The 24,894-nt window shown below is 38.1% G+C and overlaps 1 protein-coding gene, 1 long non-coding RNA gene and 1 pseudogene across 2 annotated transcripts; 1 reads left to right on the top strand and 2 right to left on the bottom strand.

Annotated features, from left to right (window-relative positions):
• Window positions 1-6,804: 6,804 nt before the first annotated feature.
• Window positions 6,805-7,929, top strand: LOC115696306 (pentatricopeptide repeat-containing protein At1g03100, mitochondrial-like; annotated as a pseudogene).
• A 789-nt stretch (window positions 7,930-8,718) lies between these two features.
• On the bottom strand, window positions 8,719-12,259 carry LOC115697964 (putative serine/threonine-protein kinase). The gene is made up of 7 exons (XM_030625141.2): window positions 11,859-12,259; window positions 11,493-11,587; window positions 10,943-11,055; window positions 10,599-10,809; window positions 9,855-10,092; window positions 9,605-9,755; window positions 8,719-9,394 (listed from the first exon to the last, which is right to left on the bottom strand). Exons 2-7 carry the CDS (start codon window positions 11,563-11,565, stop codon window positions 9,029-9,031), a joined length of 1,152 nt encoding a protein of 383 aa, XP_030481001.1. The 5' UTR covers window positions 11,566-11,587; window positions 11,859-12,259; the 3' UTR covers window positions 8,719-9,028.
• Window positions 12,260-22,554: 10,295 nt separating this feature from the next.
• On the bottom strand, window positions 22,555-24,894 carry LOC133029295 (uncharacterized). The gene is made up of 3 exons (XR_009683438.1): window positions 24,207-24,894; window positions 23,282-23,344; window positions 22,555-22,817 (listed from the first exon to the last, which is right to left on the bottom strand). It is a non-coding gene; the product is annotated as an uncharacterized LOC133029295 (long non-coding RNA).

Here is a 24,894-nt window from a genome sequence, read left to right as displayed (position 1 = left end):
CAAATTATGGGTGGAATTCCATTATGAAAAGCTTTCAAAATGGTGTATGGAGTGTGGAAGGCTTGGACACCCATTTTCAGAAATGCTTGTAGTGGATGGAAAAAATTGATAATGGTATTGAACCGGAATTACCATATGATCTTGAATTAAAAGGGTTGTACTCCCTACTTCTAGTGATGATAGGTACAAAACAAATTTTTCTAAAGGGAATGTCTGGCCACTCCTTACGCACTTGGCTTGAAATTCCTTATCATTAGCAGTTCCAGCCCTCTCAAACAAGAAAACACCAGATTCATGGCCTCTTCTGCTAGCAGAATCATCAAAGAGACAACAAAATAATAGCCCTGGAGCTATTATTCCAAGATCCACTCAGTCCATAAGAGTAACCTCTCCTTTGATTAACAATGATGTGTCTAATTGCTCGAAAGTTTCTGTTCAAAGTGTAGTGGTAATAAATGCAAATAAGAATGCCACTACAAATACACAATCTGCAACTACTAGCCTCTTTAAACCAGCCCTTTTGACAAATATCATGAACCATAATTTTGGTGTAAAGACTGAAGCCTCAAGTCAATTTTCTTTAGCAATTGTAGTAAATAAACCAATAGTGAAGGCTTTAGATGTAGATGATCTCTCTGATCTTTACATACCAGATGTTGGTACCATTGCCACTTATCCTCCAATTCCATCCACGATATACACTCCTCATGGTGGATCTAGTTTCAAGCCTTTACAAATGAACACCGTTGCAACAACAGATGTTGTCATATGTTCAACTACAAAGCAGTCTACGAATAAAGAAAATACATCACCAAATCGAATCTCCAAAAGACAACCGGACAACCTCTCTATGAGAAAAACTCTAAAAAGATGCAAGGGACCTAAGCAAATCTTGTTCTCTCTAACTTTGTCTTCTAGAGATGAGCCAAACTAGAGCATTTCTAGTCCTAAAATAGATCACTCGGGTTTCTTAGACAATTATGCAGTGGCTAACTCTTAGCCCCACAACCAGCCATGAAAATCATCAGTTGGAATGCGCGGGGTCTGGGGAATTCGAGCACATTCCATCTTTATTTTATTGTCAAAGAGCAATTTCCTCATGTATTATTTATTATGGAAACTAAACTAATTTCTAATGTAATTTCTCATTTTTGTCATACTTTAAATTTTAATAATGGACTTGAAGTCCCACTGGTAGGTCTAGGTGGGGGTTTACTTTTACTTTGGAAAGACGATGTGAATGTAACACTTCTTAATTTTATTCAAATATGTTTGACTGTTATATTGCTTTTGGCAATGGTCTTACTTGGCATTTTACTGCTTTCTATGGTTCCCCAAAATAGAATAATCAGTGCCATTCATAGACGATATTAAAGAGATTACTTGATGTAGCTCCACTTTTACCATGGCTAGTGATTAGGGATTTTAATGAGATACTTTCTAATGTGAATAAGCAAGGGAGTGCCTTGAGAAATGAATCTCAAATGGATGACTTTCGACAAGCTTTGGATCACTGTTATTTGTTTGAATTGTCATTTCAAGGAGATCCATTTGTTGGAATTATTTTACCAGGATCTTAGATTTACTCACAAGTATGTTGATTAACAACCTAAATATGAACTTCTAAAACGAATATAATTAAAACACATATAAAGTATGAGGAACCTTACATTGGGTGCAGCAGAATAATATGTCTCCTCCCACTCAGATCTCTAACCCTTGATTCCTTTCTGTCGCAGAGTATAATCAAGATCTAAGCCCGAATGTTCTTCTTTGTTGACTCTGAATTCTACACAGCCTTCCTCACTATGATTGAGGTATTACTTGATGTGTGTGGGCACTGTTGGAAATTATTTTACCAGGATCTTAGATCTACTCACAAGTATGTTGATTAACACCCTAAATATGAACTTTCTAAAACGATGAAATAAACACATATAAAGTTTAGGAAACCTTACATTGGGTGCAGCGGAATATAATGACTCCTTCCGTTCAGATATCTAGCCCTTGATTCCTATTTGTAGCAGAGCATTATCAATATCTGAACCTGGATCTCTTTCTCTGAATCTTTGATGCTGAAACTCCTTCTGCTGAATGTCTTTCTTCACGATCTTCCTCACTATGATTGAGGTATCACTTGCTGTGTGTGGGCACTACTCATACACTAAGAATTTCGAAGTCTCAATGAGGAAGAGAGAGAGAGAGAGTGGGTTCGGCCAAAGATAGGGAGAGAGAAGGCTCAGTTTTTTCTGAATGAAAAAGTAGAAAATTTAACTGTAATTTTCCTGAAGCCTTCACTATCTATTTATAGCATTCCACTAGGGTTAGATTTGAATTATTTGGCATTAAAATAATGAAAATATCAGTTTAAATTTCCTACAAAAGTGGCCGGCCCTATACAAGTGGATTTGGGCCTCACTTTTTGCAATTTTGCAGTTTTATCTTTTCTGCATCTGATTTTCTCAAAAATGTCAATTTTCAAATTCAACCATTTAAATGCCAATTCTAACTATTTAATAACTATAAATAAATATTAAATAATATTGTCATTTATCATATTTATTAATTGAACCATACAAAGTATCATAATTAACAAATATGTCCCTAAAACTCTTTCTTTACAATTTCGCCCTTACTTAGTGAAAAATTCACAAATAGACATAGTCTAAATTGAGAATTATATTTGATTAATCAAAACCAATTATATGAGTCTTACAAGCAATATTATCTCAACTAGTGCGGGGACCATGGGTCTATATAACCGAGCTTCCAATAAGTAGATCAAGAATTTAGCACTAAAATTCACTAACTTATTAATTCTTCGTTGAATCCACGCATAGAACTTAGAACTGCACTCTCAGTATAATAGAATGCTCTATATGTTCCACCATATAGACGCATCATAAGTTATCCATTGTTATAATCCTAATGTGATCACTGATCCTCTATATGAATGATCTACACTGTAAAGGGATTAAATTACCGTTACACCCTACAACGTATTTATTCCTTAAAACACTTGACCCCGTATAAATGATATTTCAGCTTATGTGAAATGAGTACTCCACCATTTATGTTCGTTTGGTCAAGCTCGAAGGAGATCATCCTTTGCTTACTATTCACCAGATAGAAGCTATAGATTCCATGTTTATGATAGCGCTCCCACTCAATTGCACTACCCTGTTCCCAAAATGTATGTATCACCTTGACCTCAAAGTAGGCTTAACTAACAAATCAAAGAACACGAATAGCCTCTCGAGATTGAGCCTAATCATATCAGGATTAAGATCATTTGATCTAGGATCAACTAGGTGATATTGACTTGAATAGATATTACGGTAAGTTTAATAAATCTAAGTCAAAGTTCAATATCGGTCCCTTCCGATGCATACTCCATGCATCCAACCTGAGCTTTACTTTAACCAATGCTTTGGAAAGAACATAGCACTTCTCCAAATGCAAGTAAACTCTGTTGTAGATTATCATATCAGTAAAACCCTATGTATGATAAATCTAGGAAACTTTATTCACATAGTCATGTTTACTTTCCAATGTGTTGACGGCACAATAAACAGGATCAAGTATGTGAAAAGGGTTTAAGATGAATTTATACATTAAGTACATATAATCATGAAATAAATCATGTGAACCATGCAACATTAAATGTTATTTCTGATCTATATTAATAAGTAAATCTGATTATATTGAAATGACTTTTATTTAGGGCATAAAACCCAACAGGCACTACTCTATCACTTAGAGGGATTTCGAAAAACAGAGAAGAAAGAGAGAGAGAGAGAGAGAGAGAGAGAGAGAGAGAGAGAGAGAGAGAGAGAGAGAGAGAGAGAGAGAGAGAGTGGCGGCTCAGGAGTGTTTTTGTGTGAAAGAAAAGAATGCAGTAAAAATATGTATGAAACCTGAAGCCTTTACCTTCTATTTATAGAATACCACATAGGGTTAAGGTTGAATTACTTGGCATTAAAAATGAAAAATAAAATGATAAAAGGGCAAGTAAAGTGGCCGGCCATAGCATTGTGGAAACAAGCCTATCACTTTTTCAACTTTCCTATTTTATCATTTCTAGTTTCCCATTTTCACAAAGATTGTCAATTCTCTCATTCAACCACATAAATGTCAAATCTAATTATTTAATAATTATAATTAATTATCAAATAATATATTGTCATTTATTATATTTATTAATTAAACTAATCAAAGTTTTCCAATTAATAAGTATACCCTATAAAATCTCTATTTACTGTTTTACCCTTAATAAGTGATTAAATTCACAAATAGATATAGTCTAATTTGAGAATTATAATTGATTAATTAAAACTAATTAAATGAGTCTTACAAGTAATATTGTCTCAACTAGTGTGGGGACCATGAGTCTATATATCCGAGCTTCCAATAAGCAGATCAAGAATTTACATCTTAAATTCACTGACTTATTAATTCTTCGTTGAATCCATGCATAGAACTTAGAATTGCACTCTCAGCTATATAGAACGCTCTATATATTCCACCATATAGACACGTCATTAATTATCCATTGTTATAATCCTAATTTGATCAATGATCCTCTATATGGATGATTTACACTGTAAAGGGATTTAATTACCGTAACACCCTACAATGTATTTTATCCTTAAAACACTTAACCCTGTATAAATGATATTTCAGCTAAGTGAAATGAGTACTCCACCATTTATTTTTGTTTGGTTAAGCTCGAAGGAAATCATCCTTTACTTTCTATTCGCCAGATAGAAGCTATAGATTTCATATTTATGTTAGCGCTCCCACTCAATTGCAATACCGTGTTCCCAAAATGTACATATCACCCTGACCCAAAAGTAGGCTTAACTAACAAATCAAAGAACACAAATAACACTCTTGAGATTGAACCTAATCATATCAGGATTAAGATCATTTGATCTAGGATCAACTAAGTGATATTGAATTGAATAGATATTACGGTAAGTTTAATAAATCTATATCAAAATCAATATCGGTCCATTCCATTGCATACTCCATGCATCAAACCCAAGCTTTACTTTAACCAATGCTCTAGAAAGAACATAGCATTTCACCAAATGCAAGTAAACTCTGTTGTAGATTGTCATATCAGTAAAATCCTAGTGTTCTGATAAATATAGGAATCTTTAATCACATAGTCATGTTTACTTTCCACTGTGTTGACAACACAATAAACATGATTAAGTATGTGAAAAGGGTTTGAATGAATTTATAAATTAAATAAACAAACAATTGATAAGATGAACCAAAACATACACAAATGAATGAAAAATACTTCTGTTATTTTATTGATATTGTAATCTTGATTACATTGAAATAGAGTTTTATTTAGGGCATAAAACCCAACAAACTCCCACTTGCACTAATATAAAACTAATCAGTACATTTCAATTAATCCTAAATTCTGACGGTGCTTTTCAAATGCAGTCACTGCCAAGACTTTGGTGAATGGATCAGCTAAGTTGTCTTGTGTGTCCACTTTTTCCACCAGTACATCCCTCTTGCCACATATTCTCTGATAATATGATATTTTCTTTCTATATGTTTGCTTCTCTTGTGGCTCCGAGGTTCCTTACTGTTGGCTATTGCTCCATTGTTATCACAAAGCAGGACTAGAGGCTTTTCCATTCCAGGTACTACACCAAGACTGGTGAAGAACTTTCTTAGCCAGACAACCTCTTTAGCAGCTTCAGCTGCAGCTATGTATTCTGCCTCCATGGTAGAATCTGAAATCGCAGTCTGTTTCGCACTTCTCCAAACCACTGCTCCACCCCCAAGAGTAAACACCATCCCAGATGTAGATTTCGTGTCTTCAAGACATGTCTGGAAATCTGAGTCTGTATAGCCCATGGGATTTAGAGCACCACCCTTGTAGACTAACACGTAATATCTTGTACTCTTCAAGTATTTCAAAATATACTTAACAGCATTCCAATGTTCCTGTCCTGGATTTGACTGATACCTGCTCACGATTCCAACTGCATAGCAGATGTCAGGTCTAGTGCATAACATTGCATACATTAGACTTCCAACTGCAGAAGCATAAGGAACTTTTGCCATGTCCTCTATCTCTTGAGGATCAGTAGGACACTGTTCCTTAGATAGACGGAATGGCTCTTTTAAGATTACAATAGTAAGAATCAAGAAGCAAATCTCAAGTAGGTGAGATGAGGAAGACTTAGTCTCTTCTACACTGCTAGAGGCGTGTAGAAGAGAGAGATAGAGAGAGAGCTAGGGCTTTTGAACTTAGAGCTTCAAATTGTACAGAGCTTAGAACTTAGTGAGATTCGGTTTAGTTTAGTGCTCTTTATATAAGAGAACTTACAAGAGATGATAGGTTGATATCCCTTAAAATGAGGAGATATCACCTATTTGTTACACATTAAAAATAAATAGATAACATGTTAATTAATCCCCAAGAATAGGTAAATAACTGAAGCGTATCTCCTATTTTTGTTGGTTGTTGAGGCCCAATACGTAACTGGAAGTGTTGTCCAGGCTGAAGGCTACAAAGGCATAAAAAGTCCCTGTCAGGAAAAAGGTTGGACTGCCCTTCCTTTGCTAGAGGATGGCCAGCCCATGCTAGCAATAGGGTCGGCCAGGGGGGTCCGTCCAAACCCCTTAAGTTGGTCAGTTCATTGTCTCTTTGTCCCGATTAAGTATTTGGACTCCTCGTAACCTGGTATGTTGTGCATGATGACTTGGCCTTCTTGTTAACAAGCTGTACTCTACGTGGCATCAATCTTGCTTACATGGACATGCCATATCATGCGAGTAAACATTGAAATAACACTTGAGATTGGTTATCTATTTCCATATAATAGGATAGATCCTAGGAAAAAAAAAGTACCACACCTTTGCTTGCTATGAAGCCTAATACTACTGCTTTTAACATTACTCTAGCCAGTTGTCTCTTGTTTAGAACGCATAGGAAAGCCGAGCAACTCATTAACATGATGCCTAGAGTTGGTGTGAGACTTGACACTGACTTGTTGATAGTCATGGCACACATATATGAGAGAAATGGAAGAAGAGAAGAGCTTAGGAAACTCCAACATTACATAAATGATGCACACAATCTAAGTGATATTCAATTACGACAATTCTATAACAGTTTCCTCCAATGCCATTTGAGACTAGGCGATCTTTGTTTTGCATCGAACATGGTTTTAGAATTGCTTCGGAAAGTAAAAGAAGCTAGGTCCTCTTTTGTTATTGCATCAATGGTAGTTGATGTTGTTGAAAATGATGGTAAATACTCTTGTGTTCTTGGTTTCAGGCCAACTTCGAGCCATGAAGAATCTAGATGTTTAAAATATGATAGACCTTTTAAAATTTATGTGATGTCTTACGAGGAGTATTTACGAGATTGGAATTTTGTGAAACTTGATACTGAAGCAAAGGAGTGCTAAATACTATGTTAGCTAAGCTATAGACTCGAGTTGAATTGTTAACATCTGAACGAGGTATTATTCAACCAGTTGTGAAAATTTTGTTGAATTAGTCAAGGCATTTCTATAAGCAAGAAAGATTAAAGATTTAGCATAATTTCTTATCATGGTGGATAGAGAAAAGATTCTCTAGTTTTCAATGATGATTCATTGATAGTGCGTGGTTGGTTAGACCAAGCACGTGACCTTGTAGATGAGTTGATATTGGCTGGTGTCAGTATTATTTTTTGTATACTCTTCTCTCTTAAAAGCATATTGTCAAGCAAACTAGACAGGAGATGTTTCAGCACTTCTTCGGGATGCCCGTAGGGCAAGAATCTTGCTAGATTCCAACTCTTATCAGGCATTGATTCAGTCTAAGTTGGTGGAAGAAGATACACAAGGAGCTCTCCATCTATTCAAAGAGATGAAAGTTGTAAAGATACCAAAAACCAATTGTTAAGAATTTGTGACTAATTAGGCCTTAGGTAGCAGCAAAATTATTAGGCCATTTTCAAAAGTATATTTAAAAAATTACTAAAAATAATATTTTTTTCCTTAGCCCCTAGACTAGGTGGTTACAACCTTTTTGAATTTCATACCTTTCTAGGGTTGGGTCTGAGCTAAGGCAGACTAGGAACCGGCCTAGGGCCCACCGCCCAAAGACCCAAAAATAAAAATAAATATTTTAAAAATACACATCTTCCTAGTAATTTTTGAAAATACCACATTTTTTTAAAGGCAAATAATTTTATTACTACCTAAGGCCTAATTAGTCTTAAGGCCAGCCTTTTTCCTATAACGAACACCCCCTCGTTTAGATAAGAATAAATAGTGGCATAAGTACCTAAAGTTTTGGATTTGTAAGTGGCATAAACCCAATGTTTTTTTTAAGCGGCATAAGTACCCAATGTTTATAAAACTGCAAATTTCCTCCAGTTTCATCAGTATAGACTCTGTTATTGTCTTAAACAGTGCACATATATAAGACTTAGATTCTAGATTATTTGGTCTGGACAGAAATATGTAGTATCAGTTTCATCTAAATCTTCTTTTAATAAATTTAAAACGGAGCCTGTACTGACAAAAATAGAGAAAATTACAGTTTTATAAATATTGAGTATTTATGCCACTATTTATACCGCTTATAAATTCAAAATTTTGGATACTTATGCCACTATTTACCCTTTAAATAAACATTAAAAAAAAAAACACTTTAGTGAGTGTTAAGGTAAAAAAATAGGCTTTGGTATTTTATTTTGCAATGTAAATAGTTCATCCATTAATAATCAAATATTGAAACACAAGAGGCTGATTCTCTAGTACAATTGAAGAAGAGTTACATCTTTAACTAAAAACAAATCAGTCAAAGAATAATATAAATACATAAATGATATTTTCCTTTACACAAATATAGACCAAACCACTTTGAAAGAATAATAAGAATAAATGTAGAGTACAAAATCAAATACACAAACTCTTTCTTTACAAGCTTGCCAAAAGGCAAAAACTTCACATGGCTTAGGCTTAGCTTACTACTGCTACTACATACATGATACAAATTACCTAGGAGACATTTGAGTCATAGAATCAGGATCATCATACTGGCTCTGAATCTTGAGAGCAGTCATTGAATGCTTGCCTTTCTCTGCTTGGGATGAGGATGTTTCCTCCGAACTGGCTCCCCTCGAGCCCCGCCGTGAACTACTTGCTCTGTACACACCAGGCTCGGTGAGGGCCTTTTCATTGAGGTGGACTTGTTTCGAAAGCATTTCCACTACTTGTTTCATGCTTGGTCTTTGGTGAGCAACTGCTTGTGTACAAAACAATGCAACCTTAACAAAGCGTATCACCTCATCCTCGGCGTATGCAGTAAGTTCTGGATCAACAATGTCAAGAAGCCTTCCTTCTTCTCTTAGTTTCCATGCCTGTACCACCATTCATTTCATTTTATGGGACAACAAATTAGAACATATGGTTTTGAATGGTGCTAAAGGGATTGATTAAAGTTTTAAAACACAGGCCATTTCCTTATTAGAATCAGAGTGTAGATAGATATAGAGTGTGCACATAAAAGCTTAATCCATTTTGGGCTGTGAAAATGTAAAATGAATGATGATAAACAGATAATCACATACCCATTCCACCAAAACTAGCAATTCCTCTCCAAATGCTGCCTTACTACTACTTCTGCCACTAATTATTTCAAGCAACAACACCCCAAAACTGTATACATCGGCTTTCTTAGTAAGCTGTCCTAAGAGTGCATATTCCGGTGCTAGATAACCTCTGCAGACATACGAGTCAATCAGAAATGAGAACATACATACATACAACCAGAATTGGGGTAACTTGTATGTACATGGAAAGAAAAAAAAATTAGCTTACATGGTTCCTGCCACTCGAGTACTAACATGAGTGACATTGTCTGGAAAGAGTTTTGCAAGTCCGAAATCTCCAATCTTCGGGTGAAAATTTCCATCAAGAAGTATATTGCTAGCCTTAATATCTCTATGGACAATATGAGGCTCAGCTTCCTCATGAAGAAAAGCTAGACCAGTTGCCGTTTCCACGCAAATCACAGCTCTAGTTGGCCAATCCAGAAAAACATGTTTGCTTTTCGAACCTGTAAACATAAAAGTAAAAAAAATCAGTGTCAGCATAGCTTAACAATTCACTGAAAAAAGACTATACACCCTTCAGAAGATAATGTCCTAAGAAATGAATTAGTCAAAAAAAAAAAAAGAAGAAGAAGAAAAGAAAGAAATCAACTAGTCTTTAGAAAAATTATTTTTGCTAAGGAATTTTTATAGAACTTGGCCTTGACTTAAATTAAAAAACTAGCTTTACTTTCTCAAAATTGGAAAATCCTTTCTTCTTTTGTTATCAATTTTCCTGATTGGTTCTTCTACTCCCCACCTCTCCTCTAGCTTTCTGTAGTAATGGATTGCCAAACTTATAATCAAATAGTCAAGTTTTGAGGAAATGGTAGAACAAAATTATTGACTTGGTAAAACAAAAGAACATTTCTCATACTTCTTCAAACTTCGAAACTCTTTGAAAAAATTATGATGCATTTCAACTCATACAAAAGACAGTCAACAAAAAAACTTAAAACAATCAGACAATTACCAAGCAAAGAAGTGGCAAGACTGTTGTTCTCCAGATATTCATATACCAATATTCGAGAACTTCCCTCGGCGCAGCACCCAACAAGCTTAACAAGGTTCGGATGTTGTATTCTAGATATCATTCTAATTTCTGTCAAAAATTCATTTGATCCTTGCTTAGATTCTGCTGAAAGAGACTTAATGGCAACTTGAGTACCATCTCTTAGCACTCCCTGTTACCATGTAATGGAAAATCAGTACAAGTACTGAGCAGGATGGGTAAAAAGAAGCCTCAAACTCATGATCATCTCCACCAACCGAACATTAACAAGTAGAATAAAAACACCAACAACAGAAAGGACTCACCCTGTGAACAACTCCATAGCCTCCACCACCTATTCTATTTGAAGGATGGAAGTCCCTTGTAGCTGATCTCAACGAATTATACGAAAATTGCCTTACATTATCGGTAGATATCCCTAAACAAGCAAAAACAATTAAAAAAACAACCCCTTTAGTTGAGATCAGACAAATTTTCCAAAAGCTTTTTGTTGCTTTAAAAGTTCACAAGCAGATGCGCACACACACAACACAAAATGTAAGGTTTGCTCCCACAAGATGTAAGGTTTGAATCACTCATTGGTACCTACACAGCAATTGTTATAGTTTTCATGTTTCATAGGGTTAGGAGAGGAACCATTTTCAAATTTCACTCACACAGTTGACAATAAGGCTTGACAACAAAACAGTCCATTCCAATCTAAAATTTTAAAGCTTTGGCTACTAAAGTTCTAACCCTTGTCTGAAAAACTGGAAATTTAGCAACTAAAAAAAAAAAACAGGAACCAAACAAAAAATGTGAAAAGGACATAAAAACCAGAAATTTAATCAATATATTCTAGAATACAAATCTCACCTGGAGTTTGTGGCTCACCAGATTTAAAGCTTCCTCTACACCAATTCAATTCACCAAAGCAACCACAACCCATCACCAATCTAAATTTCACTTTCCTGAACAATATCCCCCATCAACACCACATTAAATATCAAGCCCACCCCACAAAAAGATTCAACTTCTAAATTGGGCAACAAGTTTCAAAACCCAGAAACCAAAATTTTCTATTTATATATTAAAATTCAATGACCAAAAAAAAGAAAGAAAGAAAGAAAGAAAAGCAACAAGAAGGAAGGAAGTGAATGAATGGACAAAATAGAGGCACAACAGTACATAAGAGGGGATTTCACACTGGAAAGTCCTAAGTCTTGTGAAAATACCACCTACCTTTGAGTAGTGGCAAATGATAAAACCCAAACAGTTGAGCAAGAGAGGGACCTAAATTCATCTTTGGAAAATAATTGAGAAATAAAGATGGTCAATTTTTCAAATCAATTATTTTATCAGCAGAAGAATTGGACTAAGTAAGAAAGGGAAAATAATAAATCAACTCAAATAAAATAAATTTGGCAAGGCATAGCAGAAAGGAATTGGATTTGGGCGTATTGGATTTTTCCAATTTCATCATCAGTAAACGTCAATGGCTATACGTAAGTAGGAATACAGACAAAATTGATAGCAAAAAGGGCATTTTGAGTGCGACCCTTTTCTCATTTCTTTCTTTTTTTATGTTTTTTTTTTTTTTGGTTTCCCACCATATAATAGATTAGAGAATAGTCGAAACTAAAATCACCAACCCAAAGCTAAACTTTTGGAAATGCTTTAATGGCGAACGGTAGTTGGGGATTAAGATTAAGCTACTTTGCTCATCACAACCAGGGCCCCGCCAAGATTTCAAATTTTTTAGAAAAATGTTAGAAATTAATAATGGTAAAACTTAAATTTGATGCCGCAGAGAAAAGATACTAAATCAAATACAGACATTTTTTAGTCTGTTAGGGCCCGTTTGGTACGCAGGATTGGACTGGATTGGCTAATGGTAAAACTTAAATTTGATGTTAAACCAACACTAAAAATTTATTATTATTAACTTTTTTTTCGAATAAAAATCATAAGATCTATTAATTAAAGGCATCTCTAATGGAGAAACTCAACCAAAAAACTACTATTTTAACATTAATTTTTTTTTCAATTCCAACCACAACACCAAAAAATTACACCAAATATTATATTTTTTCATTATTCTATTATTTTATTAATATAATAAGAATATTTAAATATTAAATATTTGTTAAATCCAATAAATTATATTAGTAAATAATCTATTATTTGCGGTGCGGTTTTCGTAGTTTTTTAGTTTCGCGGTACGGGTGTGGTGTGGGAAATTAAAAAAACTGCATGTGTGGATTGGTTTAAAAAAATGGTCAAAAACCGCAATACCCGTCCCGTGAACACCCCTAAATTTTTTTTAGCACACTTAAAAATATAAAAATACAAACAAATACATTTATAAAAGTTTTGATTAATATTTATTTATAATTATTTAGTTTTTTTAAATATTATATAATTACTAAAAAAAAAATTAAAAAATAATTTAGTGCTGTCTACAGTGCCCACCCAAATATGGTGGAACACTGTAGACAAACTCAAAAATGGCTATACAATTGCCGTTCGGTTGGAATTTGTTTTGGTGTAATATCACACCATAATTGATGTTTTGCGGGCCCATTGGAGTTGGCCTAATAAATTCGTTCAAAACAATATAACGTACTTCAGAGGAACAATCCTCCAATTGAAGCACACGATCTGTAGATAAACAAGAGTCTCTTGCCAAGAAATGAGTCAACTTATTTGCAGATCGTTTTACAAAACACAAATTGTGAAAGCATAAAATACCACTCTAAATCGCTTGGACACACCAAGCTATCTGTTTCCAACATGACTCTATCCCATGAATGAGTTGCAATCCAACTCAATACTTCTTTAATGCCTATTATCTCAGCAATTTCGGATTGAACACATCCAATCTTCCCCTTCTTGAATGCTTCTACCATAGCACCATGATGATTCTGAGCTACACAACTCATGCCAAAGATAAGACTCGAACTAGAAAAAACTAAAAGGAAAAGACTAAAGAACCATGTCAAAAGACAAGACTAATGTAAAAACTAAATTAGTTTCAACACATAAACACAATCACAGCATTAAAATTAATTAAGGAATGAACTCCTTATAATTATAACCCCATAAAAATATTAATTAGAATTAAACTAATAATTATAAATTAATAAATGAAAACAAAAATCTGAAACGAATGACGTCGTTGAGCCGAACCAAACTACTTTCAGACGACTGCTCTTGAACCCTTCACAGAAGAAGACGTTGATGTGGGAATGAGAAAAACTTTGGCATCAATCAAGAAGATCAATACAATAGTATTCTCCAATATCTTGTCCTCAAGTTTATTGTCTATACAATTGCCTCAGGCTTGCCAAAAAACTCTCCAATTTAGACTGTGTGTGCATGAATTCTTAAATTAAAGAGATGGTGGACAGCCGATAAAACAAGAGAGAGGAATGAGGCGATTCATTATTATTAACTTTTTTTAATTTTAATTACAACACTAAAAATTATATTAAATTTTATATTTTTTATTATTTTATTAATATATTAAAAATATTTAAATACTAAATATTTATTAAATCCAATAAATTATATTAGTAAAATATTAAATTTCTTAATTTGTAATAACATTACATTATTTTTTTTAATCTTAAAAAATAGTATTTAATTTACTTAAAAAATTAAAACACCTTAAAAATACTAATTAAATTTTATTTTGAAGGGTTTAATTAATGCATTTCAAAACTTAATTAATTAATAAATTATTTATTGTATAATAATAATTTGTTATAACTAATTATTTATAGGGGAATTACTCCATATACTATTTTTTTTTAATTTTTCTTTTTAAATTTACGGTTTAGGTTTCTAAAGTGGTTGCAACGCTAGTTGTAATAGGAGTTTCTATACGATTTTTTGTTGCAGCGCTAGTTGTAATAGGGGTTTCATTTACAATAAATATTCTATTACATTTTCACTCTTACAAAATAAACTACATTTAATTAACTCTAAAAATAATACACATTAAAAATATTAACTAAATTATACTTGTTGACCGAGGTTTTCGGCAACCAATAAAATATTATAAATTTATAGAGCTGTAAGAAAATTAGAGAAGGATTTTTACGTGGTTAGGGCGTTAATGAGCCTTAGTCCACGAGTCTATCTTATTTATGGATGTATTTGATACAGAGAATGTATTTGGTGAATGTTTCACTCTTATAAATACAGAGAATGTTCTTGGTGAGTATTTACTCTTCTTGCTCTTATGCAACCCAAGATTCTCGACCCCATTTAATGAGCTTTGAGGGGGTATTTATAGTGTTTTTGGTGGGGTGATCCCCAGAACTATTGTACAAGTGTATCTGTAAGTATCCATAAAGTTGGGTATTCCCAATGAATATACCATGGGTAATGCATGGTCCAATCCCTAGGTGCTGTAGGGCTTTTATGTGGAATGTCCTTATTGTCTTTTGACTGATGTGACTCTTCACAGTGTAGCCGTCGATAGACTTAAATGATCATTAATTTGTAGCTGCAGATTGGGGGTTGTGTCGTCAGACTTTATTGCGTGTAGCAGTCCCAACACGCTTCCTCCCATGCGACATTAAATGCGACTTGATTGCTCAGGGGAAACCTGACACCTCGCGGAGATGCCTTAGCGTTACTTGGGCTTCCGGGAGCATATGGGGTTCCATATGCCTTCTCCGGGAAGCATGTCCCGGATGCTGCTTTATTACATAAGGACTTAGCAAATAGTTTGGATGATAAGTTGCTTGATCCACGTGTCCTTGTCTGGTTGGTCCACATATATTGGGCAAAATCAGGGGCAACATTTACCCCCCAAGCATTGTTTATTTGAAAAATAAAACAAGGCTTGCTCAAGTGCCTCCGGTTGACTCCTCGGTTTCCTGGCACGAGCTTTGAGCGCGTGAGGGTGCATTTAATGATGGCCTTTAATGCAGCGATTCACTTTTTGCAGAGGTCGATTCGTTTCACGCCCATTGATTGATACGGCGCATTAATCGTGTCAGACGGACACTCAAACGTTTCCACCGCCTTAATTACAAATCAATCTGATTCGTTGATCTTTGGGAATTCGAATCGTGCGTTTCCCCAACCGTTCGATTGGTAGGTGATAGTGCCTGTTCCTCATGCATTTTTGCCTATAAAAGCCACCACCTTTCCTTCATTTCGGTTACTTCCCATTTCTTGCCAACTTTGCTCAAGTTTCCTAGAGAGAAAAAATTCTCAGACCAAGAAAACACTGTTGAACACTTTGCAAATTTCCCAGTCCATCTTCGTTCACTACTGTCAATCCTTCTTATCTTTGTTTGATCTACAGTAGAACCCCCAGTCTCAACACTTCACTGTAAGTTTCTTGCACCCCTTGCTTTACTGTTAACGTACATGGCATGCTTTTACTTATCTATTCGTTTTTTCTGGGTTTTGTATTTGAAGTTTCTAGGAATGCACTCTTTTAGATTTTTCACGTAACAGGTCTAGATTCACCATTTCGGGTGTTAGGACTGCTCTTGTCACGTATTTGTTACTATTTTTCTGCAAAGGACCATACGTTCTTCGTATACTGGTCGTCTAGGGCATAGAGGAGACTGCTTTTTTTCTCGATTTTCTGCCCTTTCCTTTTCTTTAATGCACAATGTCGTCTTCTGTGAATTTATTGCACCAGACTCTTGTCCAGGAAACCTCTCTGGGGTTTCCTATTTGACAGATGTCCGGAGGGGGCCTCTTTCCAGCGGTTAGGGGACCCCCATTCCCTTTTTCTTGGTTTAGGGTTTGGTATGGGGCCTAACTGCTGGAATCTTAACTCTTTTTTCAGAATCAAAACATGTCTGCATCTGGTTCAAAGTCGTCCAAGAAGAGTGGTAAGCGTCTAGCTACCCTCGAAGATGTCTCCCTGGGTCCCGTTGCCCAGGAGGGGTATAAGTCCCGGGCCACCGGATGGGAGGCGACAGAGCTTCACTCCACCTTAACCTGCCCCCATCAGCTGGAGAACATCGTGGAGGTGGCTGGAATTAAGCCTTCCACATCCGCGACGTACCACCGGCCGCCTCGAGATGCGGAGACGCCCAACCATAACTATGGCGGCTTCAGGGCTTGGAGCCAGACGCACTTGATATCCGGGGCTATGCTTCCTCTCCAGGATTACTTTGTTAATTTTTTAGTTTTTGTCGGCCTCGCGCCATACCAACTGATTCCCCAAGCCTACCGCCTGCTCTCAGGCTTATTTATTTTTTACTCCGCCCGGGGATGGGGCTCTCCCAGTCCGGCGGAGATTTTGTATTTTTATGAACTTGAATCTGTCCCCAAAAAGGGGGACAAATTTAAAGATGATTTTTATGGATTCCGGGCCCACCCTGCCAATGACGGGGTGGTCCCTTATAATAGGCAAACTCACGTTAAGGAGTACCGCCACCGTTTCTTCTTCTCCTCCGGGTTCCGAGCAGTGGAGCACCCGGAGCTTCTCACGAAGTGGGTAAGGATTCCGCCCTATGAGTGGACCGCGCCTACTCAGGTCTTTCTCCGGAGGGCCCAGGTCTTTGCAACTTATGACCGGGCGGAACTTGACGTCGAAGGCTTGGTCACGACGGAGAACTGCCGGAAGGCCAAGCCCATCCTGCTGCACCAATCAGTGGAGGACTCTAACCTCTCCAGGGTTATCTGTCCCAATGTGAGGGCGCCTGCCGCGGAGAAGATCTTCCGGGAGGAGATCATCGCCAGTGCCGAGAAGAAGTACCAAGAATATCTCTACCGGAAGGCTCAGGAGAAAGCTTACTCCAAGGCTCAAGCAGCTTTCGGGAGGCCACTTCGCGTGGGGAGCCCGGTCGAGAGGAGAAGCCAGGCGATCGGTGGGAAGCCCCTTCGTATTGGGGACTCGACTGAGAGAAGGGCTCCTAGGCCAAAGCCTTCGGCTCAGGAGTCGAACACTGGGGCTCTTGGCGCTAGCACTTCCGGCTCCGGTAAGTCTCCTTTAGCAGTACATTACGTCCCTTCTGTTGGCGAATATGCCATTCTTAGGCCTGTAGGGTTCGATGAGCGTCTTTATAGGTTTAGGATGCCCTCGACCCGGTGGGGAGACCATATGAAGGAATTTTATTTTTCCAACTTAGGAGATTTCCTAGGTCGGTCCCGGATGGGTTCTGGTCCTCCGGAGCCCGTTCCCTTAGACCCTTCGGCTTATATTTCATCCAGCTGGTTCTGGCCTTCGGATAGCTATCTCGGAGACGATGCTGCCAGCATTAAGATTCAGAACTTTGCTAGGGCCGAATTAGAGAGTCAGGGTAGGACTAGCTTGATTGCTATATCTGAGTGTTTGTTGTTTTCCATGGATTTTCTAACACTTGCCTTTTTTCTTTTGTTGTAGCAGGTACTTCCATGGATGCCATTTTGGCCAAACTTGCCGGGGTTCACACTCCTGAAGCTCCTCCTCCTTTAACTTCTTCCCAGATGGCCACCCCTTTAAAGGCTTCTTCCAGTGCCCCTCCAGACACTATTGACTTAGTGGATGAGGAGGTGCTTTCGGGAGAAGGTCAAGAAAAGCAATGGGGCTTTTCTGAGGAAGTTGAAGAAGGTCAAGAAGAGCAATGGGCGCTTCCTGAGGAAGTTGAAGAAAGTGAAGAAGAGCAAGAAGTTGCCCTGATTCGCAAGCGCAAGGGCAAAATTGTTGCCCAGGAGGAGCCCAAACGGCAATGGAGAGCTGATACTCCGGCCCATGGTCTTGATGGCGGGATCTCTCCCGAGATGGAGGAACACACAGCCCCTCCCAACATTATGCTGACTCCGGTTCCTGGAGATGAGGCGAGACAGGAGCTCCGGATAGCTAAACACAACTACGCCATGGACGAATACTCCCGGGGGTATGCTGAAGTGGAGGCTCTGAAGAGAATTTTGCGAGTTGAGATGCAAAATACTCTCAACAACCTGGACTACCAGAATCCGTGGGATCTAAATTTGGATCCCTTGTCGGACTGGTTCGTTCGTTTCCTCGGGCCCACACTAGCTCCCTTTGCCGCGGAGATGACTGGCGAGTTTGCGTCCCAGCTTACCCGGTGTGCACCCAGGCAGTTTGCTGCTTGTGCGTCCTTGAACTCCATCTTCCAAGTCCAGTCCCTCACCGTGGTAAATATTCTGTAGTTTACTTTTCTCATTATTATTTTTTCTTAGAGGTCCTTACTCATACTTGTATCCTTTCCCAGCTTACTGCTGAGGCTGGCCGCCTTTCCAAGAACATAATTAATCATGACTTCGTCCTGTCCGATTTTGGGGGCATGGACGAAGTCAAGAAAATCCTTCAGGACCTGACTGCTGAAAGGCAGCTTTATCAGGAGGATGCTGAGCGCCGGGAGGCCCTTGCCAAGGCCAGTGAGGAAGAGGCCAAGCGGAGGGAGGCGCAAGCGGAGGCAATGATCTGGGAGGAGGCCCTTCAGAGAGATAGGCTGGAGGCCAGGCACCAAGAGGAGCTGAGGGCGGAGGTCAAAGCTGCTGCTAAGGCCAGGCGAGAGCTTCGGGAGGTCAGGGAAGCCTTGGATGAAATGGCTGCCAAGGTGAGGTCCTTAGAGGAAACTCACCAGGCAAACTTGGAGTCTAGGGCCAACCTGGCTGTGGAGTTGAAGGAGCTCAAGGACTTCAAAGACCAAGCCTTGAAGAAGGCAAAAAGAGATGAGCTCCTTTCTCCTGTCTCCTGCAGTCGGTGTGCCAAGCGTTTTGATGATGGCGTCTTCATGGCCTGGTCTACAAATGACTAGAATATCAAGCTTACCTTCTACCTCAAACCCGAGGAGATGATCGCAAAGTTTCGGGAGAAGAAGAAAAAGCTTGATGCCATGGTGGAGGCGCGCATCGGTCCTCGCCTTCCTCCTCGCATTGATTAGGCCGCTTCGAGTTCAACCCATTACAACCAGGATTTCACTCTTTTTCTCTTTTTTTTTTTTATTTACAGCCAATTTTCTTGTATTTAAGACAATATTTACATAGCTGTTTCTTTTTTATTTAAAGGGGAGACAATATTTAAGGCCTGTCCCCGGGCCATTTGTATATATTTTTACCTGCCCTTAGGGCTAGGATTTTTATATTTATATATGATCTTTTTCGATGCACATATCTTTCTTTTGGACCTTCCCTTTGGGTCAGGATGTTTATACATATGCTTTTCATTTTTCTTTTTTTTTTGTGCATACTCTTTTTTGACCTGCCCTTTGGGTCACGATATTTTGACCTGCCCTTTGGGTCAGGATATTTTACTTAGTTTGTTTTTTGTCTATCCGTGTGGTATACCTTAGTACCCCCTGAGTGGCATAGAAACTTTGTTTTTAAGGCATCAGTTTTATTTATCATGCGGAGGCTGTATACCTTTAGACGGTACAAACTCTTTAAACAAAATCTAAGTTACATTTTTGGCTATTGGTAATATTTTCTGAGGTGATCGGCATTCCAGGCTCTTGGCACAATGGTTCCGTCCATCCTTTTTAGCTTGTAAGTGCCTGAACTGATTTCGTCCTCGATTTCATATGGTCCTTCCCAATTTGGCCCAAGTACCCCCACTTCGGGTTCTTGGGTGGCTGGGAAGACTCTTCTTAAGACCATATCCCCAATAGCGAACTTTCTGTTTTTGACTTTGGAGTTAAAATATTTGGTCACCTTCTTTTGATAAGCTGCCATCCGTATTTGAGACTCGTCCCGGAGTTCTTCAGCCTGATCCAGAGCTTCTTGAAGCAAAGCCTGATTCGTGCCTGGATCATAAATCGTTCTCCTGTGGGACGGGAATAACGTTTCTACCGGGACCATTGCTTCGCAACTGTACGCCATTGAAAAAGGCGGGTGGCCGGTCGTGGTTCTAGGGGTCGTCCGGTAGGCCCATAACACTCTTGGCAACTCTTCGGGCCAGTTGTTTTTGCAGGCCAGCAGCTTTTTCTTCAGGGTGACCTTTAGGATTTTATTGACTGCTTCTGCTTGACCGTTTGTTTGCGGTCTTGCCACTGCGGAGAAGCTTTTCACTACTCCGTGTTGGTTGCAGAAGTCAGTAAATTCTTCGCAATCAAATTGCTTTCCATTGTCAGAGACTGTTTTGTGAGGCATGCCATATCGACACACTATGTTTTTGATAACAAAGTCTAGTGGTTTTTTAGCAGTTATAGTCTTCATGGGCTCAGCCTCTGTCTATTTGGTGAAGTAGTCTACTGCTACTATTGCATACTTTACTCCTCTTTTTCCTATTGGCAGGGACCCAATAAGATCTATTCCCCACACCACGAAGGGCCAGGGACTAGTCATCAGGGTAATTTCATTGGGAGGAGCTCTCAGTATGTTCGCGAACCTTTGGCACGAATCACACTTTCGGACGTAGTCTATGCAATCTTTTTTCATTGTTGGCCAGAAGTATCCCTGTCTCAATATTTTCTTTGAGAGACTGGGTCCTCCTGTATGATCTCCACAGAACCCTTCGTGGACCTCTAGCATAATTTGTCTAGCTTCAGGGTCCGATACACACCTTAAATAAGGCATGCTGAGTCCTCTTCGGTAGAGAATTTGATCCATCATTACATAACGATGAGCCTGATACTGAATCTTTCGAGACAGTGCCCTTTCTTGGGGCAACTCACCTTTTGTTATGTATTCTATGATGGTGACCATCCAGCTGGGTTCTTGCCCAACCGTTATTATGGCCTCTTTTACTTTGATGCTTGGCTCTGCCAAGCGTTCCACTGGTACTACCCCCAGCCCTTCGATTTCACTATCTGAAGCTAACTTAGCCAGACAGTCCGCATGAGCGTTCTTTTCCCGGGGGATTCTTTCTATTTTGTAGTCCGTGAACTCTGTTAGCCCAAGATATGTTTCCAATTCACTTTAACAAGACTAAAGTAAATTTATACCATTTGATTTTGAGTAGTCTTGATGTAGATGAGCCTCCTAGCTTGATTTGCATGTTTTTGATCTCATGTTGACTTTTCTCGAGAGTTGACTCTTGACTTTGACTTTGACTTTGACTTTCGGGTTGACTTTTGACTTTGGCCTTCTGAAGACCTCTTTTGAATAGGGTCTTGAGTTGTTGATCTCTTGATGAATCTTTTGCTCTTGATATTCTTGTTGAATCCATTTAGGGTTGCTTTAAAAAGTTTGGTAAAAATACCAATTTATTTATTTTCTCTTTTAATTTTGCTACAAAATCAACAAATCATTAATAACAAATAATAATCAAATATTTGTTAATCATCAAAACAAGGAGATATAAAAGTTTGAGTTAACAAACTCGTGGAGCAGCTCCCGGACTATTGTTACATATGCGGCCATTCGCTCGCCGCGCGTTTGGTATTCTCCCGATATCTGATTTACGACCAACTGGGAATCACTGTAGACTTCCACTCTTTTGGCCCCTACGGCTTTCGCTAATTTCAGCCCTGCTATTAAGGCTTCATATTCTGCCTCATTGTTCGAAGCTGGGAAGTCGAACCGTAGGGCCGCCTGGAGTCGCAGTCCGGTCGGGGATATCATTGCCACTCCTGCTCCGGATCCATTTTCATTGGAGGCTCCGTCCACAAACACTCTCCATGCGGGGACCGATGGTGCTGGCACATTTGCGGTTGCCTCGACTTCGTTGCATTTGGTAATGAAGTCTGCCAAGGCTTGGCCTTTTATGGAGATTCGGGGAATGTAGTGTAAGTCGAACTAACTTAACTCCATTGCCCACTTGAGGAGCCTTCCCGATGCTTCAGGTTTTTGGAGGATTTGCCGGAGCGGGTGGTTGGTTAGTACCTTGATCGGGTGCGCTTGGAAGTATGGCCTTAATTTTCTTGAGGCCATCAGGAGGCAAAAGACCAGCTTTTCGATGATGGGGTACCTCGTTTCTTGTAACGCCCTAAGATTTAGGCACGCTACCCAATATGATTAAGAAACCCTAATCCCCTAAACGGGATTGGTTTTAAAATAAGCGCAGAAATTAAAACTTTAAACGAAAACGGAATGAAAATAAACTTGTAATAATTTTAACCTTACAAACAAAAGTTACATGTTACGGGATCCCAAAAAAAATCATTTTACAAAATATTACAAGTCTTTTCTCCTTAGCCGACCTAAGCGGCAAGAATAGAGTTACAAAAGTTTCAACGCTGGTAGACCCCAACCCGCTTGGTCTAGTGTGGCCCGAACATGTACATACATCGCCCAACTCCCATACTCATGGCTGATCAGAGATAGATTTACCCTTTCCTGCACAGTAGAGCACCCGTGAGCCAAGCCCAAGAAGACAAGAAGATATATCGTTAATCATATATAACTCATCACATAAATAATAATAATGCCATTTCATATTTGTCTGTATGACACAGACCTGCGTGTTACGCTCACACGCCTATTTATGTCTATGTGGCATAGACCTACGTGTTACGCTCACACGTCTAATTACAATAAGGCCTTAGAACGGTTCATCTCGGTTCTAGTTACCGAGTCCAACCCGATTATGCCTTGAACACATAACCCTTTACTTCAATATACAGCTATATACATCATGGCATAACAATTACATATTAACAATTCACTTGGGTAATAACCCTAAGCCAATAAACCGCTCACTTTAGAGTAATAACTCTAATCCCGGTTTCTAGTTTCTCATATAAATCACATTCCATATAAGCGCCATTGCGCATATCTCTACGTGCTAACTACTGTCTTACCTGATGTCCCACAAATATGGAGATTCCAAATCTCCGGGTGCTCCTGACCAAGTGCCGGTAATCCTAGTCACAATTCCGGGATACACAAGTATAGGGTTAATCCCAAAATCCATTTCCACAAATTAAAAACTGGGCATTTAAATTCCAGATATTCAGATAGAGCTCGGAACGAGCTTTCCAACGATATAAAGAACGTCCCAAACGGAGTCCCGAGTCAAAAGTTATGACCAAAACAAAAACCCGAAAAAAAATACAATAAGCTGCCAAAAATGGCCGCGGATACTGGGTTTAAAAACCCAGGAAACCCAGTTTCCAGCCACGAAAATGCATCTAAAAACACCAATTTTCATGCTATATCAACCCACAATCATACCAAACTTTCACCTAACATAAACCACGTAATTAGAGAGGAATTACACCTAATTCACTCTCCAATCAACACCAAAAACCAGCAACTAAAAATCAGCTTTCAACAATGAATTTAAGCCCCAAAAACTCATCCATTTCAACTCAATTCACAACCAAAACTTAAATCCATTAAATAGATTTTCCAGTAATTAAATTAAAAGCTTAAAACACAATTCGTGCATTAAAAATCCAATGGTAAAAACCCCAAAAATTCAGATTAAACATCATAAACTTCAAAGCTCCAACTTAAGCAAAATCACCAAGAACTTCAAGCTCAAGAACTTGAACTTGAACAATTAATTTCAAAGTTCAATAACAGAATAAAAACACAATAAAATTCCTTTTAAATTCTGTCTAAACCTAACCCAACATCAATTCAAAAGATCCAAGTACAAACATGCTCAAATCAACAAGAAAACACCAACATGCATCTCAAGACCATCCCAACCTATTTCATGCTTTTCAACCATAAAATCACAGCAGCAAATTCATTAAATTTCAGCAATAGAAAAACTACCTCAAGCTTCAATGCAATGATCAAGCCACAACTCCTCAAACAATTCTTCAATTTCAAGCTTGAATACCAAGCAAATCACCAATTTTTCAACCAAATACAAAGAGAGATAGAGAGAGAGAGGAAAGGGGGCTGTTTTAGGGTTAAGGTAAATGCAGAAAATGAATTTCATTTTTTTACAAATAAGGCCTTTAGTTGAAAATAAATCCAAAAATACAAATTTACCATTTTGCCCCTAGGGCCATTTCTCACATACTCAAACAATCAAGGGCATTGAATTCATTTCATATATAACACATATTTAAATAATTTCAGATTATTCACACATAAATAAAATGCCAATAATTTATCCCAAAATTATATTTCGGCCCCGAACCCGGTTCAGCCCGAAATACCCGATTGTGACTATACCGCGCCAACTTGTCAGAACACACCTGAAAAAGGACACACCAGATATACTATATAATAATATAGTTCATAAGCACATAAATAAATTAAATTCACAGTTTTACCCTTCTCGGGTCAAAATTACTAAAATGCCCCTAACTCACCAACGGGGTCTTAACATGTCATTTCTCATATTAATTCGCATATAATAAATTATAATATAATATAATTCTACAATAATACTCAATTAACTAGTTAGGGCTTTGCTAATCCATTTCCTTAATTCCAGGGTATTACAATTACC

The sequence above is a fragment of the Cannabis sativa genome, chromosome 7 (genome assembly GCF_029168945.1).
Source record: "Cannabis sativa cultivar Pink pepper isolate KNU-18-1 chromosome 7, ASM2916894v1, whole genome shotgun sequence".
NCBI classification, from domain to species: Eukaryota; Viridiplantae; Streptophyta; class Magnoliopsida; order Rosales; family Cannabaceae; genus Cannabis; species Cannabis sativa.
Note: the sequence above shows the minus strand (reverse complement) of the source record. Positions and strands in the feature narration are given on the sequence as shown.